Genomic DNA, 18,792 nt, shown 5'->3' on the forward strand with positions numbered 1-18,792 from the left:
CCTAAAATAATCTTCAGAATGACTAGCTAACTACATGACAAAGATACAGAACATATAAAACGCATACAAGACTGATTCTATAGAAACAATTCTAAACAGAAATATACATCAAAACTGGCATTTTGGCTGGATGTCTTGTTTAAAAAGAAGCTGAAATCTGAAAGATAAAACATTATCTTTCAGGTTCTTTCTACAGACTTTATTTTACACATATTGGATGATTTTCTTGCACCTACCTTTTACTGTTACAGTTCTAAAGGAAAAATTTTAACCAACAAAGCTGGTGGGAATGATTATTGCAGAGAATGACACACGGATAATGCAATGAGAAGCTGCAAAAATATTTACTCTTCTAGGGACAGACAATCACAGTCAGGCATCTTATAATTTTGCACAGCGAAGAAAGGGATTACCCCTATAGTCAGCAGTTTGCACTTTCCACTGGAGTTTAATAATCCAACTTGCTGCATTTACTCTTGTTGACAAGTCTATATGATTCAGGTATGAGTAAGGTTTTCGGAACTGATGGTGAAATCTAAACTGCATAACATTAATTAAAATACTGGCAAAAATGTTTTAAGTGTTGATAATCACATCTATTTGTTGCTATATATTACTATTCTTTCCAATTTCCTTGAGTTTATTTTCTATTTCATCCATGAGTGATACTGGTCCAATATAACCATTTGTTTCAGTGGCATATAGCTTCTCTAAGTATGCATCTGGCAGTCCATTCTGCTCTGCACCTAGGCATATGACCTACAATAAAAAAAAAAAAGGTTTGGAGAATACTTCTTAAAGCAATACGTTTTTAAAAAAGCAAATATAACATGCACACAATGACTAATTACTTTTGTAAATGTAAATGTACAGCATACAAGACAAGAACACAGTTGGTTATAGTCTGTATTTTAAATACGTAAGAATGAATCACATGCCACCGAAAGAAATTCCAAACTAATTGCAGAAGGCCATATGGCTGCTCAATATACTTAAAACAGATCTTCATGTCTAAACAGCACAATACTAAACCATTCAGCATTCGTATCTGGATTTTTGTTAATTTTGAGTTTGATCCCCTCCACAGCTGATCATCAACTGCTTCTTTATCTCTCGGTCTACAAAGTCAACTGTCCCCCCTTCTCTCTTCGGTAGCAGCGGCATGCCTCAATCTACTGATCCTATCAAACTTAAGACTCATATTTGCATGTTACTCCCAGGATTATCAACTATTGTTACTTACTGGGTATTTAATTTTCCATTAAAGGTAATACAGTTCCTCCAAGGCTGGATATTAAGATGACAGCTAATAAAATTGTTTTCCACAGAGGGTAATACATACTGGTTTCTAGTATGGGAAATACATTCAGGATGTAACAGCCACTTTGACGACTATAGCTGAGTGTAAACATTTCACTTTGGAATGAAGCCAATGCAGGAGGAATTCCCTTTTCCTTGAAGTAAATAGACCTGAGACTTGAACAAATTAAATAAAATTGGTGCAGACAACTTTGCCTTTTTACATGGAGCTGTCTAAGGGCTGCTATACTCATGAAACTATGATGCAAATTTCACTTCACTCCAGTTTGAAAGAAGAAGAAAAGAATCTGGAGGTCCAACTCCTGATGGTCATGATCATGATGTGGAACTTCATAATGTTAAGGAATGCAAAAGAAAGAGCCATGTTTGTAGTATATTCCTGTAGCACGATAAAGAATTTGACATTTCTGGAAAAACATATGCTAGATAATGAAGAGATTTACTGATGAAATTCTTCTTCACATGAGCACAACACAGCCTATGCCCATACAAAGTTTGCCTACTTATTCACTGATACATTTATTTGACAGCTAAGTAAGTGTTCTGATCCCAGGTGGACCACATTCAGGTAAAACACTGGTCAACTAGGAGAAAACAGAAAATGAAAAAAAAAAAAAACTAATAAGAAGATGAAGTTAATATGTTATCAAATATGTATGCTTACAACATAGTGTACTCAATAGCAAGCATGGATGTAATTAGTGGTTAACGGATACATTTTTACCATATTGGTTGACATTTGAGGAGGGCCTTCTTTACTTGGTCATATTGTTGAATTTATTCTATCAACCAGTCAACATTCAGTATCTTTTTTTCCTAGAAATTTCTGCATTTTGAGATGGATGCACATGGGTACTGATGTGAATCATGATGTCACACAGACTGCATAAGCATATCCATCCTGATTGCTCAGAAAGTTCACCCCCAACCACTAATGAGCAAATCAAGAAAACAATGAAGATATAGTACCTCCAGTTATTAAGAGGTGATATATAAGTATACATTTGCCTGACTTACAGGGGATTCCAACAGTCAGGGCTGCCTGACAGGAATGCGGACCCATAGTGGAAAAAAAGGAGGGCTTCCTTGACCCATCAAGAAAGTCAGTCTTTATAAGCAGCTGATGCTGCAAAAAACTTTCTACATATCTAACATGAGGGGGTCCTCCTTAATGAATCCTATGGCACAGCTGAATAACATCCAGCAGACTGAAGATGCTGAAGGACCAAGAAGGCTAAATATTGTGGAACAACAAGTGCGAAAACTTCCATCATCCCTTTTGACAGGGTCTGAGCCTACATTTCAGCTCCTCCAAGGAGGGGCCTGCAAACAGCAGGGAAAGAAAGGGAAGCAGCAAAGTAGGGGGCAACCAAAACAGAAACACCCCTTCCCCAACTTTTCAAGTGTGGCTTTCTCTATAGAGTGAAAAATGGAATATCATCCAACTGTCACATACTGTGTTATAGACTCTAAAGGCAGTCTAGCAATGTTGGGGCAGAGGGATGCAGAACAGGAGCAGGCTCTGCCTTCCTATGAGAACATTACCATGGCGTCTTTCTTCCCCTGTAACAGCAAAGATGCTGGTGGTATAGGAAGGGCCATATGATGATGAACAGACCAGCTCACTATCAAGAAAGGCATTGAGAGGGGACTGCAACCCTTGTCTGAAAAGTTTTTTCTTCTTAAATAGCATGCCCAGCAGAACTATGCCTATTTTATGGGATTAAGCAGCTTATAGCTCCAGAATTTTATGATCCTCATTCTGTGGTCACTGCAGCATAGAGAAAGGGTGATCACCAACAGACAGTATACAGCTTGCCTCTCACTTTCTTCAGAAGGTTCCAAACTGGACCATCTAACTAGAAGAGACATACAAGTAACAGGCCTTGTGTCTCATAGTAAGTACAAAGAGTACCTAAGACTTAAGCTGTTATGCTCTAGCTACTGGGATTCAAATTCTGGTGTTCAAAGTGACCAACTGTAAGTCACTCATGAACTTGTGAAAAAAAGTAATACATGCACAGGTTTATAGCTCTGCTCCAATGCATCTGATATAAATAGTCCTAGATTCATTTTGTTTTTCACATTCCATTCTTTTATTTCTTGTGGACACTAATTGGCAATTAGGAGCTTAAATAAGACAGCTCCAAATAATTTCAAGAGAGAAGGTATTACTGCTTTCAAAATGCAACTACAGTTAAAAATATACTGCCTTCACAAGCACTACCAGAAGAGTTACTAAGCTGCAGAATTTGATTTGACCTGAGCCCAGTTGCTTAAGTTTAAAAATGGTTAATAGACCCAATACAATGACTAGGAAGATGGCTACACTCTGATGGGCAGCTTAACTTCAGCTCTCAGTGTGAAAACAAAAACTGAGAAACTGCAGCCAGAGATGCTGTCAATTTGAGTAAAATTCAGTACTGCCTGGATGCCTGCAAAGAAGAAATTAAGACAGCCTAAAACAAAATCAACTAAAAAAGGTGAAGAGAAAACAGACTGGAAGAATCTTGCAGCTGCTCAACAAAAAGCAGTTCAAGCTCCAATTTTGCTGCAAGACATAGTGTCTAGTAATCCAGAGGAAATAATATATCAAATTTGCTCAGAGCTGATTAAAATAAATGAAACACTGCAGGTGTATATAAGCTAAAAATAACGCACCCCCTGTTGGAAGAACGTATGATCCAACTACAAAAAGACCTAATATTGTTACACGCAGAGAACCTGAGTTTCCATGAGACTAAATCTTTGGCCCTATATGCAGACGTGATACACTCTCCCTCCAGATTTCTGGCCAGGGTGATCAACCTTACTAAATCCTCTACATTTATACCTGAAATACATTATCAAGGGAAGGACTTCCAGCAACCTAATGAGATTATTGAAATCTTTGAAAACATCTTCATTCAAACCTATGGACACACAGATAACATAGTTGGTGAACCAGAAATACAATCCTTTCTCAATAATCTAACCTTCCCCAATATAACAGAGGGACAGTATAAGCTCCTAGAAAAGGAGATAAATATTCAAGAAATTATCTCGGTCATTAACAACCTTAAACCTAATAAATCCCCTGGCACAGACGGGTTTACGGCTGAATTTTATAAAGCATTTAGTGCAAAAGTTTCCAAAGTATTGAGTTTATTGTTTAACTATATTACTTGCAATGGTTTTAAAGATTTGCACTTGAATGCTTCCAGAACGATCTTCATTCTTAAACATAATACGGACCCTAAAATTCCCAGGAATTATAGACCCATATCTTTAATTAATTTGGACAGGAAAATTCTGGCCATGGTCCTAGCTAACAGGTTGAAAGCCATTATCTCCCATATTATCTCTCCTGAGCAATCAGGCTTTATCCCGGGCAGACAAACTAATGATCAGACCCTACTGCTGGAAACCATGATTCATCATTCTAACCTAGCCAAACACCCTGTGTACGCCTTAGCGGTTGATGCATCCAAGGCATTTGACCGCTTAAGTACCAAATTCTTATTTGCCACTTTACCCTTCTTTAACATTCCAACTTCATTTATAGACAAAATAAAAACCCTTTACTCCACAGCGTACACCACTCTTCATATTAATAAACACTCATGTAACAGAATCAATATGAAGAATGGAGTCAGGCAGGGTTGTCCCCTCTCCCCTCTTTTATTTAATTTATATATGGAACCATTATTTCTGCTTATTAAACAAGCCACTTTCCTTCACCCACCTAATTTCTATAACCTAAAGATCCCCCTATCGGCATACGCAGATGACCTTAATATCTATTTCACTCTCCCTGATTCTGATCCAAATAAATTACTATCTGCAATTAGTATATTTTCCAACTTAGCAAATTACAAACTTAATAGGGAAAAATCTTTAATATTCCCCCTAAATATTTACTCTAGGTTACCTAATATAACTTTAAAATCAGAGATCAAAGCGAAGGAGCAGCTCCATTATTTAGGTATACAATTCTCTCAAGGTAATCATAATTATTTTCAGGATAATGTGGGCAGATATTGGTCAAATATTCAAAATTATATCAATAGATGGTCTAGGCTTAAGCTCCCTTTCCTGGCCAGAACCACAGTGATTAAGATGAACATCCTCCCTAGACTCTTATACCTGTTTCATTCCACCACCAGTATTTTACATAACAATTTTTTTAAAAAGGTCATTTCTTCTATCTCTAAATTCGTGTGGGCCCCTAAATCGATCAGGATTAGCTACTCTAAACTTACCTATCCTAAAGAGCAGGGAGGTCTGGGTCTACCTGACTTTAAATCCTACTATGAGATAATCAATGCCAGTAGGGTATTAAAGATTGCGTCTTACCACAAAGACAAATATAAGTGGGCCTCGTCATGGGTGATTCTGGGTAACAATTACATTAAATCATTAAAATTCAGCCATGTAGCACTTCCATTTCTAAATGAAGCAAATATAGGCATATTGAAACATACAAAAGGTCTTTTATACAGCATAAAATCCCTCCAGGCTCTGTTTAAATCTTTGAATCTTTCTCACTCCTTCATAACACTACAACCAATTCATCTCAACCCCAACCTTAAATTGAATGGGCACATGTTAAACTTGGTGAATTACCCCCTTCTTTTGAATACCTCTATTTCGGATCTCTTCCCTTTCAGACATCTGACAATCTCTAACCTAAGAATCAGTTTGAATTTGCCCAAGAAATATCTGGTCATTTTACGACAGGTTAGAGAATTGATAGGGGAATACATAGATCATCCCCTGATCTCAGTGGAAGATATTTTAGCATGCAGAACATTAGTGAAACTTCTGCTCAGTGAAAAAAAGATGACCTCAAATGTGTACAAGGTTATTATGTCACTCAGATATCAGAACAAGGTTATTATCTCAAAATTCTGGTTAAAAAATAACCCAGAAATAAACCAAGGCTTAATATCACAGGCGATAAAACGAAGTTCTAAATCTTTTCCCTTCAATAAATTGAAATATACCCAGCTGATGATTCTGAACAATGCATATTTTACCCCTGAAGTACTAAGTAAGCTCTACCCTAATCAATCCCCTAAATGCAGTTATTGCTTGAACCAAATTGATGATATCCTGCATCTGTTTTGGAGTTGCAAGTGTTCCTATAAGCTCTGGTGTGCCTTGAGAGTGATACTTGAGACAATTGGCTAAGAAAAATCTACCCTCTCATGGGAATTTACCATTTTGCATATCCCACCTCCGGGTCTATCTGAAAGGAAATGTAAGGTATTGATCCCTATTTTCATGTTAATTAAATGCTACATTTCCCTAAATTGGAAAAATAGACACTCCCTCTCTTGGGAGGGCTTTAAACACATAGCTATTAAACACCTCAAGGCTCACAAATACTTGTTCCACAATATTAAGCACAAGCCATTTATTAAGGAATTTTGGGACATTCTATCTGATCATATACTTAAATGAGTTTCTCTGTTTCTTTTTTCTCCCTTTTGATATTGGACAGCTTCTTTTTATCTCATATGTGAATAACTTATATAACAAGTTCCTGGGCAAAGTAGAATTTGTATATAGCTCTAGTCTTATGTAATTGTTGTATATGTTTCTTTGTTTAATGGTTGTATAATATGTCTTGAGTTCTGTATTTTCTCTGGTGTTCATTGTTGTTATTTGTCTTTTCTGAAAACTGCAATAAAGAGAATTATATAAAAAAAGTATATAAGCTAAAAATAACACAAAGCTTGAAAAAAAAAAACGGGAGAAGCTTCAAACAGATATTCAGATAAGCTGATAAAATGGCAAAACTCAAAGGTTGAAATTAAAAAAAGGCTGGCTGAGTATGAGACTGCTCAAGAAGATTTGTTTCAAAAAAATGGTAGAATTAGAGGCCAGAGCACATAGGAAAATCTAAGATTTTCTGCTGTACCATAAAAACTAGAAGGAACAGACTGTATTCATTTTATGAAAGCACAAATAAGCAACTGGATTAGTATTCTACAACAGGAACTGTTAAGTGAAATGGCACACTGCATGTATGCTTCAAATATGGCCAATGATGGCCATGAGAAAGCAGCCAAGGATCATAAAATTCTGGGGCTGTAAAAATGCAAACCTACCAGCAGAAAGAGTTGATCCTGACAAAAATGTGGTAAAACGGCAAAGTACTAAAAGTTGTAGACAGTACAGTGTTTGTGGAAAATGATTATTCACTGTACACCAGGCAAATAAACAAATGTGTTCCAGTAATCAGGGAATGTCAAGAGGGAGGTGGGAGATTTAAACTGCTGTATCGAGCTGTCTTCAGAATATTTTATTTTTCCTGGAGGATCATTCTCTGATGCAGAACGGGTTATAGAGAAAATGCAAAAGTGTCCAACAACAAATGAGCCATCCTATCAAATGAGCCATCCTACAGATGGGTACTCTGTTTCTCATTCTTCTGATAATCAAGCACACAGACAGACTTCGCCAGTGGAACCCTTTCCACTGTTTCAAAGAAAAATGCTTGAGATACCGAGCACTGTGGAACTGAACAGGTATCTGGAGTTGGGAGATGGAGATGAACAGGAAGAAGACCAGCAACATGGAAATTAGTGAATAACTGTGAGAAGTCAAAGCATCAATCACATTTGTGATATACGCCCTGTATAAGAATAAACTGACTATTGTTGACTTTGTTAAGTGTCTGGAACTGAAAGGCACTTGTCTCACTTTATGTCATCAATGTTTGGAATGACTCTGAAGGGAAGGGAGGAGAAAGAATAAATATAACTTTAAGTAAAGCAATTTTTTTCTTAAACAGTATTTCTATGAAACATTTCACAATATAGACTCCATATTTTATAGTAAAGCATTTTAGTTGTTTTGTATGTGATAAAGTTAATAAAGTAAAAAGATGCCTTTCTTTTTCTTCCACTTCTCTTTCCTCATTTTTGGTATTAAGAAATGTAAGCAGGTGCAAAAAAGAGAAGAAAAACTAGATAAAAGCATGTTTATGTTAATAGGCTGCAATCTTGATTGGTTGAGGTGGGTGTAAAAGCACACAAATCATAACGTATGTAGATCTGATATATTTTCTCTTACTTCTGCACAGGTGAATGTCTGGATAAAGACCCTTGACTTAGTCTAAATTTTTAAGTGGAAACAGGTAAATATGAGAACACCGAATAAAATAAACATTTTTCCTTTAGCAGTAACTGTTTCAGCTTGCCTTTTGGGCTGCAAAAGAAGACTTCATTTATCTTTTTATTTTCTTACTTTTTCTATTGAGGCAAACTGATAATAGGGCAATAAAAGACAGAACACTGGGTTCTTCATGACTGAAAGTTAATGATTCCGAAAGTATGCAAGTAGTTTTCACATCTGGGGAAAGGGAATAAAGATTAAAAAAAGAAAAAAAAAAAAACAGACGCTAACGAGTGTAAGTAGATGCACAAACAATAAAAAGAAGTTATGCACTTACCATAACGTTCCATGTTTGTAGTCCATCTTGCCTACATTCTTGCTGGATGGGTTTGGAGCCGATATATGGCTCAGACTCGGACGATACTAGAGCTCGAGAGCTTTTACTGGTTCAAGGCTAACCCCTATCCCATGGTGCCTCATGGCAATTCCCCAGATCTTCTTTGCAAGAAAGCAATAAGTACCTAATAGTTATGAAACTATCAACAACTGTGTACATACAGACAAGCACATTGTGTAACACTATCTATGCCAGGTGGACAACAACTACAACCGGGTCAGACAGCATAAACATAGTCCACCAGATCCTCCAGGAACAGGAAGGGGGCAGGAGGGAGGGACGCAAGAATGTAGGCAAGATGGAATACAAACATGGAACGTTATGGTAAGTACATAACTCATTTATGTTATGTAGTCCTATCTTGCCATAATTCTTGCTGGATGGGACATCATCCCTAGCACCTTTATCCCGGGTGGCTCAAGCGAAGAGACTCTTCAGCACAGTGGACCCAAAGGATGACCTGTCCCGGAAGGACAAATCCAATTTGTAATGAGTGACAAAGGTATGTGATCTTGCCCAAGTAGCTGCTGCACAAATAGTATCAATTGGGAGCTTACATCTAAAGGCACATGAAGTTGACACTGCTCTTGTAGAGTTGCCTTTTACTTTGTTGGGTAACTGTTTGCCAGCAGTCTGATAAGCAAAGGAAATGCAATCTGAAAGCCATTTTGAAAGGGTAACCTTATAAACAGGAAAGCCTTTATTTTTGTCAGAAAAGGAAACAAATAATTGATCTGATTTTCTAAATTCTTTGGTCCTGTGTAGGTAAAACTTGAGAATTCTGTGGATGTCCAATTGGTGTAGCCTGTATTCAGATTTATTAGAATGGTTTGAAAAAACACTGGTAGCTCAATAGTAGTGTTAAGATTATGTTCTGAGCATACCTTGGGAAGAAAGGAAGGGTTAGTCCTAAGTGAGACTCTATCCTTATGGAAAACAATGTAAGGAGGTCGAATAGTAAGAGCTTGCAGTTCTGAGACTCTCCTAGCAGAGGTTATGGCTACTAAGAATAGTGTTTTCCAAGATAATAATTTCAGGTCCAATGAAGAAGAGGGAAGAAATTAAGGATGTGAGAACTACATTTAGGTCCCAAGGTTCTGGTGGCTGCTTGATTGGAGGCCTGAGAAGGAGAACTCCCTTCAAAAAGGTTTTGCACAAAGAGTGGGCCATGATGGGATTTCCCATGAAGCCAAAATGATAATTAGAGATGGCAGCTAACTGAACTCTAACAGTAGTGGCTGCAGCTCCTTCATGAAAGATGGACGCATGGAAGGACAAAATAGATTCTATAGGAGCTGTATAGGGATCTAAGCCTTGGTTTACAGCCCAAATAGAGAACCTTTTCCATTTGCTGGAGTATAACTTCCTAGTAGAGGGCTTGGGGGAAGAAATAAGAATGTGTTTGACTGAAGGCGAGAGAGAAAAGCACCTGGCTATTCGTGGAACTGGAGCAGCCATGCTGTCAATTTTAGGGTGTGGATGGTCGGATGGAACTGCCCTGATTGAGGAATCAGGAAGTATGGAGATTGTCCAGAATCCACGGTTCCTCCAATAGGTAGGGCCACAGGAAGGGAAACCAGACTTGACGAGGCCAGTAAGGAGCAATGAGGATCAGGGTACTCCTCAACTGTTTTGCTTTCCGTATTACCTTTGGAATGAGAGGAAAATGGGGGAAGGCATAAAGGAGTCCCGGAGGCCAATCGTGGACTAGAGCATCCCTGGGTGACATCCCCAGATGGGGAATTAGGGCAAAGTAGCTGCTGCATTTGGTGTTCAGGTGTGTGGCGAATAGGTCACAGCAACACTGGCCTCATCTGTGAAAGATCTCTTTCGCAGCTTCTGCATTAAGGGACCACTCGTGAGGCATGAGGATTGCTCGACTGAGTTTGTCTGCTATCACATTGGACTTCCCTGGGATGTGCGTTGCTACCAGAAAGCATTGAGTGTCCATCGCCCATTTCCAAACTCTTAAGGCCTCTCGGCAAAGTGGATAAGATTTGGTTCTCCCTTGCTTGTTTATGTACCACACGACAGACATGCTGTCTGACTGAATCGCAATTGTCCCGGTGGGAAGAGAACTGTGAAGTGCTTGCAATGCATACAGCATAGCTCTCATCTCCAGAAAATTGATGTGCAAATGGTTCAAGTAACTTGGACCGTCATTCTCAGATAATGCCCCCCCCCTATCTGGGAGGTGTCCATGATCAAAACTGCATTTTCTTGAGGGGGAACAAGTGGACGACCTAAGAGAAGTTGATCCGTATGCAACCACCATGTCAGATCCTTCTTGCAGGTGTTTGTGATGAGAATCTGATGAGACGGGGAAGAGCCTGCATTGACCATTGGTCAAATACTAGCCACTGAAGTACTCTCATGTGCAGACGGGCTAGAGGAACTACTAGAATGGAGGAAGCCATAGTCCCTAGGACTTGAAGGACTACCCTGGCCTAAACTTTGTGACTGTTTAGCAAAGATCTGACTTGGTTGCGTAATGACTCTACTCTTTCTGGTGTTAGTCTTGCTGACATGGTGGTTGAGTCTATTTTTGAGCCTAAGAATACAATGTGCTGCGATGGAGATAAGGCTGATTTTTTTAGGTTGACTGTGATGCCTAAACTGGCGCACAAGGATAGAGTCTCGTCCCCGGTTCTGATCAGTTGATGATTGGTGGTAGTAGTGAGGAGCCAGTCATCTAAGTACGGAAACACCTGGAATCCTTGACATCTCAGGTGAGCCGTTACCCCTGCCATGCATTTGATGAACACTCTGGGGCCGTAGTGAGGCCAAAGGCTGTGTTCGAAACTGAAAATGACTGGCTCCCAGCCGGATACGTAAGTGTCTCCTGGAGCGCCTGTCCATTTTGATGTGGTAGTTCGCATCCTGAAGATCTATTGAGCACATCAAATTGTCTTTCCCGATAAAGTGAAATATTGACTGCAGAGTGATCATTTGGAACTTCGATTTCTTTACAGACTTGTTGAGTTTGCTGAGATCTAGAATTGATCTCCAGTCCCCTGTCTTTTTTGGAACTAAAAAAGAATTGTAAGTTCCCGATCTTATTTGCTCTGTGGGGACTTCTTGGATGACTCTTTTTTGTAGCAACAAGATGACCTCTGATGTTGCACGGTCTAGCTGAATGGGTGGCACGTCTGGAAGAGACCGGTTTACTGGGGGATCAGAAATAAAGAGAATCAGGTAACCTCTGGATATTATGGTTTGTACTTAACAGTCTTGTGAAATGTTTAGCCAGGCGCATGGGTACAGTGATAGATGACCCCCAACTGCCTCCAGACACAGATAGTCGGGCAACCCCTCAGGGGCAATGGACGGGATGATCAGAGAAGTTTTCTCTATCTCCCTGGTGTTGCGGACATCCTCTGCTGCGAGGACGGCATCTTCCATTATATCCTCCCCCTCTGCCCCTAGGGGAGGGTTGACCTCATGCCTGAGGGAAACATTTTAGGGATTGATGGAACCACATTTTCCCTCCAGTATGACCTTGGGATAGGGTCTAGAAGGAAGGGAGAAACGGACTCTGATGGCAGATAAGGTTTTCCCTTCCTGCTCGCACCTGGTCAAGGTCTCTTTCACCTGAGGTCCAAAAAGAGATGAACCATCAAATGGGATGTTGGCGAAGGAAGACTTAAAGGATTCTGTGAAGTTACAAAGACGCATCCAAGAATTTCTCCTCAGAGAGATTCCTGCTGCAGCTGCCCTACTTGCTCCATCCGCTGCATAGGAAATCAGCCTCATGGAAGAGGTAGCTATCGATGTAAGGGTGGAGAGCTGCGCAGAAACCTTATCTGTAGATCCCGGAGCCACTGAACCCTGAAGGGTATCTCCCAACTCCTTCAGGAGATCCCTCAGAAGCCGAGTGAAATGGGTAAGGTAGTTCAGCGATCTTAAGATAAATGCCGCTGAAGAGAAGGTACGCTTTCCATACCTATTCATCGTCCTGGACTCCTTGTTAGGAGGATGGATGTTGGAAGATGTCTCGGACAACTTCTTCTTGGTGGCCGCTGCTACCACCATAGCATCAACAGAGACCCCTTTGGAAAGAAAGGACTTATCTTCTGGTGCAGTCATAAATTCATTTGGCCTCCTTGGGACAGGCTCCATTGTGTCTGAGAAGGTCCAGGCTTTCTGCGATGACCTTCAAGAGCTGGTCATAAGGCGGTGTCATCCAGGAGGTGGAAGGTCAGGAACCAAAGCTTCAAGATACACTGATTCGTCCTCAGTAGGGTTAGAGGTCTTCCAATCACCCCTCTGTCTAAGGATTTCTAGGATGTCAGAAAAGGAGACATCCTCAGAGGGGGGATCTAGGGGACCCTTCTGATTCCTCCAAATCAGTGTCCGACATGACAGACTCAGGGAAGTCAACATGCTTCCTCTTACACAGTCTCTTCCGAGGGAGCTCTCCAGTGGGATAATCCTGGGAGGTCTCGGAAGAGGGGGCACCTCCAATGGGGGCTGCTTGATTCTCTGGTACCCTAACGCTGTGGGGGTGGCAGGGGAGAAGAGGTTGCTGCAGGCTGCTGGTGGGACATCGGTTCCAAGGATATGGCTTCTGCAGAGGGTAAAGCCTTCTCTATTGCTTCGAAGGCCTTCACCCCGCTCCGTAGAAGACCTCCACTCCGAGGAGACAGACGGTCGGCTCTGAGCAAGGGGGAATGGCTCCGAAGCAGATGTGGGAACCGAGCTGAGTCGAGCCAAAGCGCTGAGAGGGAGGGTCAGTTCCAAAGAAAACCCAGGGTGACTATCCCCCTCGGAGTTGACTCGAGAGCGTTGGCTCCCAGATCCCTCGGCTCCTGACTGAGCAGCTGAGGACAGAGTTATCGGTTCCAAGGAAACAGGAAGAATCTTCAGAACGAAAGGATCCAACATCAAGGAACCTGAAGTGGTTGGCTCCGAGAGCGAAGCAGTCAGAGGAGGAGCAGTGGATTGCAAAGAGGTCGGCTCTGAAGCCCTTGGGTCCGGAGGGGCCAATTTTCTAGCCAGAGTCGGGTCAGAAAGCAACCTCTTCACCACTCACTCGATGTCCTCATCTGAGAGTGTCCTGGAGGATTGGGGAGACAGAAGGAGATCTCCTCCTCTCCAAAATAGGAGATCTCAAAGTAGGTGAGACAGGGTCAATCTTCGGTAACTGTCTCGGTACCGAAGGTTGCCTCGGCACTGAAGAGTCCGACGGCATCGAGACAGAGAAGTGAATCGGAGCCAGAACTCCTTGGCTCTGTCACTTTTAACTTTTTCGACAGTTCTGAAGCTGGAGACAAAGATTTTCATTTAGAAGTCTTAGGAGCTGTCTGACCAAGTTCCAGCTGTTCCTGGAAGGAACTGGTCATGAGACCCCTATCTATCAGATTGCGTTTTCTCTCGTTCAAAACCCTGGTACTGAAGGCATGGCAAAAGGTACACGGCTCTTGTAAGTGGGCTTTGCCTAAGCAGTACACACAGCTAGTGTGACTGTCAAAGACATCTTCTGTGAACATTTATCACATTTTTAAACCCCGAAGGGTGATGGTACTTGTGTTCTCTGTCCTTATCCTTAGACATGCTAACAAGAACAACTAATAAAGCTACCTAGAAAAGATAGGCACCAACACTAACTATGCTAACAAAACTATCTACTGAGGTAAAATACCAACAACAGTACAGAGAGAAAAAGGAAAGATTCTATATTTTATTATTTAAATATATATATATATATATATATATATATATATATATAATTTTTTTTTTTTTTGAAGAAACACACAGGGAGGAAAGGCCCTCTAATTTAAATGGGCAACTACGGCCCTCTAACTGAAATGGGCCATACAATCCTATGGGGGGGACAGGGGTCAAACACTCAGAACAATCACACAATAAAGCTACTAATTACAAGGAGGAAAAGATGAAAAAGATGGTGAAAAAACAAGATTTAGTAAATATATATTCTACTTAGCCAATGAGCCAGTAAAGAGACAACCTCGAAGCTTTCGCAGCAAATGAGATCTGGGGAATTGCCGTGAGCCAGTAAAAGCTCTCAAGCTCTAGTATCGGCCAAGTCAGAGCCGAATATCGGCTCCGACCCCATCCAGTAAGTATTACAGCAAGACAGGACTACATAACATCATGTGTCTTAGCATGGATAGCCTCAGTTTCAGGTTAACAAGCACCTGTGTTAGCAACTGTCTATTTGGCATAAAGGTCCCTATTAAAAGTGTTAAACTTCATTATTTAAAGATCTACATAGTTAACTGTGTTTGTACTAAGTCTTTAGGTTCTGGGGTGTTCTGGGGTTGTGCTTGGTTTCTTGTTCGAGGGTCATTATTAAAACAAAAATTTTGTAAGATGTGACATAGGTTCCAATGCTAAGAAAAAATAAAGGATTAACCTGCCAAACATTAATTGGTGCATATATCACAAAAGCTGGAATTAGACATTTAAAAAAACTGCCATATATAATAGGTAGGAATCACATAGTCCCTTAAAACCTACACCACCAAAACACACACATAGAAACACAAAACACACACCTACATTCATGAAGAATCTCAATAAAAATCTGCCCATGCAACAGAGACCTCCAAAGCAGAAACGCAAGCAACCTCAACCCCCCAACACAACCCAAATGACACACAGCCCACAAATTCAGTGTGCCACTCAGCCACAGCTCATGAGGCATAACAACGCACCCAACACTCTAGTCATAGGTGATTCAGTAGTCAGGCACACTGATGTTCCACTCACCAGGCTAAACAAGGAGAAAATTACTTTCAGCTGCCTGTCGGGTGCCAGGATCCACCACATAACCCACACACTCAGGTCACTCCACAACAAGTAAAAATATGACTCTGTCATTGTCCATACTGGCGTGAATGACCTGAGATGTACCTCCCTGGACTACATGAAAATAGACATGGAGGAGCTCACTGATCTTGTAGCCCAGGCAGGTATGAACCTAGCCCTGAGTAGTATCCTGCCATCACCCAGAATGATACCACAGTATAAGAGCAAAACAATTGACTTTAACAATTGGCTAAGCTTCTGGTGTCATTCTACAGGGATCCAGTACATGTCTGCCTGGGATGACATGATCGACAGACCATAATGCTTTACCAGAGATGTCCTGCACCTGTCGCCCTTGGGATTCCAGATACTGGCTAAGGCTCTTGCTATCCCTATAGTGCTTTTTTAGGCAAGGCTCAAATGACAAATTCTCCACCGTAGCAGGTACAAGCAAGCAAAATCTGAGGGTAATGCTACTCAATGCTAGAAGTCTAAACCTCAAAATGCACTCACTTGAGGCACTCCTTAAACTGGAGAACATCAACTTCTGTGCAGTGACAAAGACCTTGTTCAAGGCTCCAGAGAGCACCCATGCATTACCAGGCTATAATTCATACCAAACCTTTCCACCATCTAACCTGGACCGAAACACTAAAGGTGGAGGTGTGTCCATATTCATTAAGGATATCCACACCTCCAGGCTAGTTCCTCAGCATAATGCATCTGTGATTATCCAACAGCAACTAACTCTGGGCAAGACCACAATCCAAACTGTAGCTTGCTACAGATCCCCCACCATGCCCCAGGATTCCTACTCCTCATTTTTTGATACACTGGAAAATATTAGGGTACAACCTAACACCCTAATAATGGGCAATTTCAACTACCCCACCATTAACTGGGAAAGCTACTCATGTACCAACTCTTTTGCTCAATGTTTTCTGGAATTCATAAATTCCAACGCCTTGGATCAACTTATCCACACCTCCACCAGAGGCAGCAATATCCTAGACCTGGTCATTACCAACATGGGCGACTGGTGTTCCACACCAGAGGTCAATTTCTTGTTGGTCAGATCTGACCACAAGCTAATCACCCTAGACATCCACATCCCACCCGCCATTACGGAAACCACTGTAAAAAATTTCTCCAAAGCCAACTTCAAGCTTGTTAAGACAGAAGTGGCAAACTTCACAACACCCATGCAGAAGGACAATAGAGGTATGACTGCTGAATCCTGCAGAAATGCACTTTATAGGCACATACACAAGTGCATGGATTGTGCTATCCCTAACAGAACCAAGATGCTATCCTCCAAAAAAGGAAGACAATCTGGTGGTCCCCTGCCATAAACAAACTCTACAACAGAAGAAAGAAACTGCTGCAAAAAAAGAGTAAAATCCCATGATTGCAGGAACTCCCTGGTCAGCCTGAGGAAGAAGCTGAGATCCCTCATAAAATCCTCCAAAGCTAGTTACGAAAACAAAATCGCCACTGTTTCTAAAGACAACCACAAAGCATTCTATAGCTATGTCAAGAATCTCAATGGCAACACTCAGATCTGCTCTGAGTTACAGCACAATGGCACTAAATATACAGAACCAACTGATATTGCCAACATCCTGGCAATAGGTTCAGTGCTAACTTTACCCCCCCCCCCCTAAAGGGCCCATCTCTATACTGGAAGAATGCAAAGTTCATGTAATCATGGCTGCACAGGTAAAAATCACACTCTCCAAAGCCAAGAACACAGCATCCTTGGGACCTGACAACATCCCAGGCTGCATTCTACATGAACTACAGAACAAACTGGCACCCCCCGTAAGTATCATGTTCAATCATAGCCTCACCTCAGGCTTTGTGCCCACTGAATGGTGCACAACAATAGTTATCCCACTCCACAAAGGGGGATCCACCACGGACCCTGGGAACTACCACCCCATTAGCCTGACGAGCCTGGTCTGCAAGGCCATGGAACGTATCATCATGGAACTTAAACAAAGACATTGGTAATCTCCAAACTCTGGATCCCACCCAGTTCGGGTTTGTAAAAGGCAGATCATGTCTCCTAAACCTGATAGACTTCTTTGAAGCAGTCACCAAAGCAGTAGATGAGGGTAAGGTGGTTCACACAGCCTATCTAGATCTCCCCAAGGCTTTCAACACCATCCCCCACTCTGGAATTATAGATAAACTCACTAAACTAGGTATAAATCCCTATGTCACAAGATGGGTTGCCAAATGGCTCACTGACAGAACCCACATTGTGAAAGTAGCAGACTCCAAATCCAACTTCAAACCAGTGACATGTGGAGTACCACAGGGTTCAGTCCTGGGTCCTCTCCTGTTTGGCATCTACTTCTCTGAAATACAGGCTAACACAGAAGGTCTTTGGCTAACGAAGTTCGCAGATGACTGCAAATTAGGAGCTACAATCGAAACTCCTAACAATTTTGACATCCTACAAAAGAGCCTCACTGAGACAGATGCCTGGTGTCAAAGCCATGGCCTCAAGCTCAATGCCAAAAAGTGCATTGACATCCCTTTTGGTAAAAACTCTGTACCCATGAACTACCACATTGGTGGTAATCTACTTAACACCGAAAGTGTGATAAGAGACTTTGGGACACAGGTGGACAGTAGTCTCTCCTTTGATAATCACATTGCCACAGTAGTCAGGAAATCCTTCTACGTTGCAAACCTCATCACAAAAGGTTTCTCATCCAGGAAAAAAGAGGTCATTGTTCCCCTCTACTCGTCACTCATTAGACCCATTATAGAGTATAGCGCTCCTTTTGGTATGTACCTCACAAGACATCTACAACTGGAAATGCCGCATAAATATCTCACAAAGAGGATTACTGGCCTCAAACAGATGCCCTACGTAGACCGTCTCAAAAAACTCCAGCTTTACTCCATCGCATATCACCTACTCAGAGGCGATCTCTGCCTAACATACAAAGCTATGTCAAACTCAGAGCTGTTGGACATGCTCCACCTAAAGAAATCCCAACCGTTCCGAGCTACAAGCTCAAGGGACCTAAACCTTGTCACCACAATAAACGGAACATGCTGGAGGGATAGATTCCTGTCCCAGAGACTTCCCATACTCTAGAACAAACTACCTACCTATATCAAACAAAGCTCCTCATTAGCGCTCTTCAAGACAAATCTTGATGATTGGATGGGAAATAAGAAAT

General features: G+C 41.3%; 1 protein-coding gene across 1 annotated transcript in view; it reads right to left on the reverse strand.

The window, feature by feature from the left end:
* Positions 1–325: 325 nt before the first annotated feature.
* GGCT (gamma-glutamylcyclotransferase) overlaps positions 326–18,792 on the reverse strand; it is a 515,743-nt gene continuing 497,276 nt past the window's right edge. Inside the window, exon 4 of the mRNA XM_044065088.1 lies at positions 326–759. Coding sequence (XP_043921023.1) covers positions 607–759 — 153 coding nt within the window. The 3' untranslated portion in view covers positions 326–606. The remainder of the gene's footprint in view (positions 760–18,792) is intronic.

Source organism: Protopterus annectens, chromosome 3.part0 (assembly GCF_019279795.1).
Source record: "Protopterus annectens isolate FY-2018-M chromosome 3.part0, PAN1.0, whole genome shotgun sequence".
Lineage (NCBI taxonomy): Eukaryota > Metazoa > Chordata > Ceratodontiformes > Protopteridae > Protopterus > Protopterus annectens.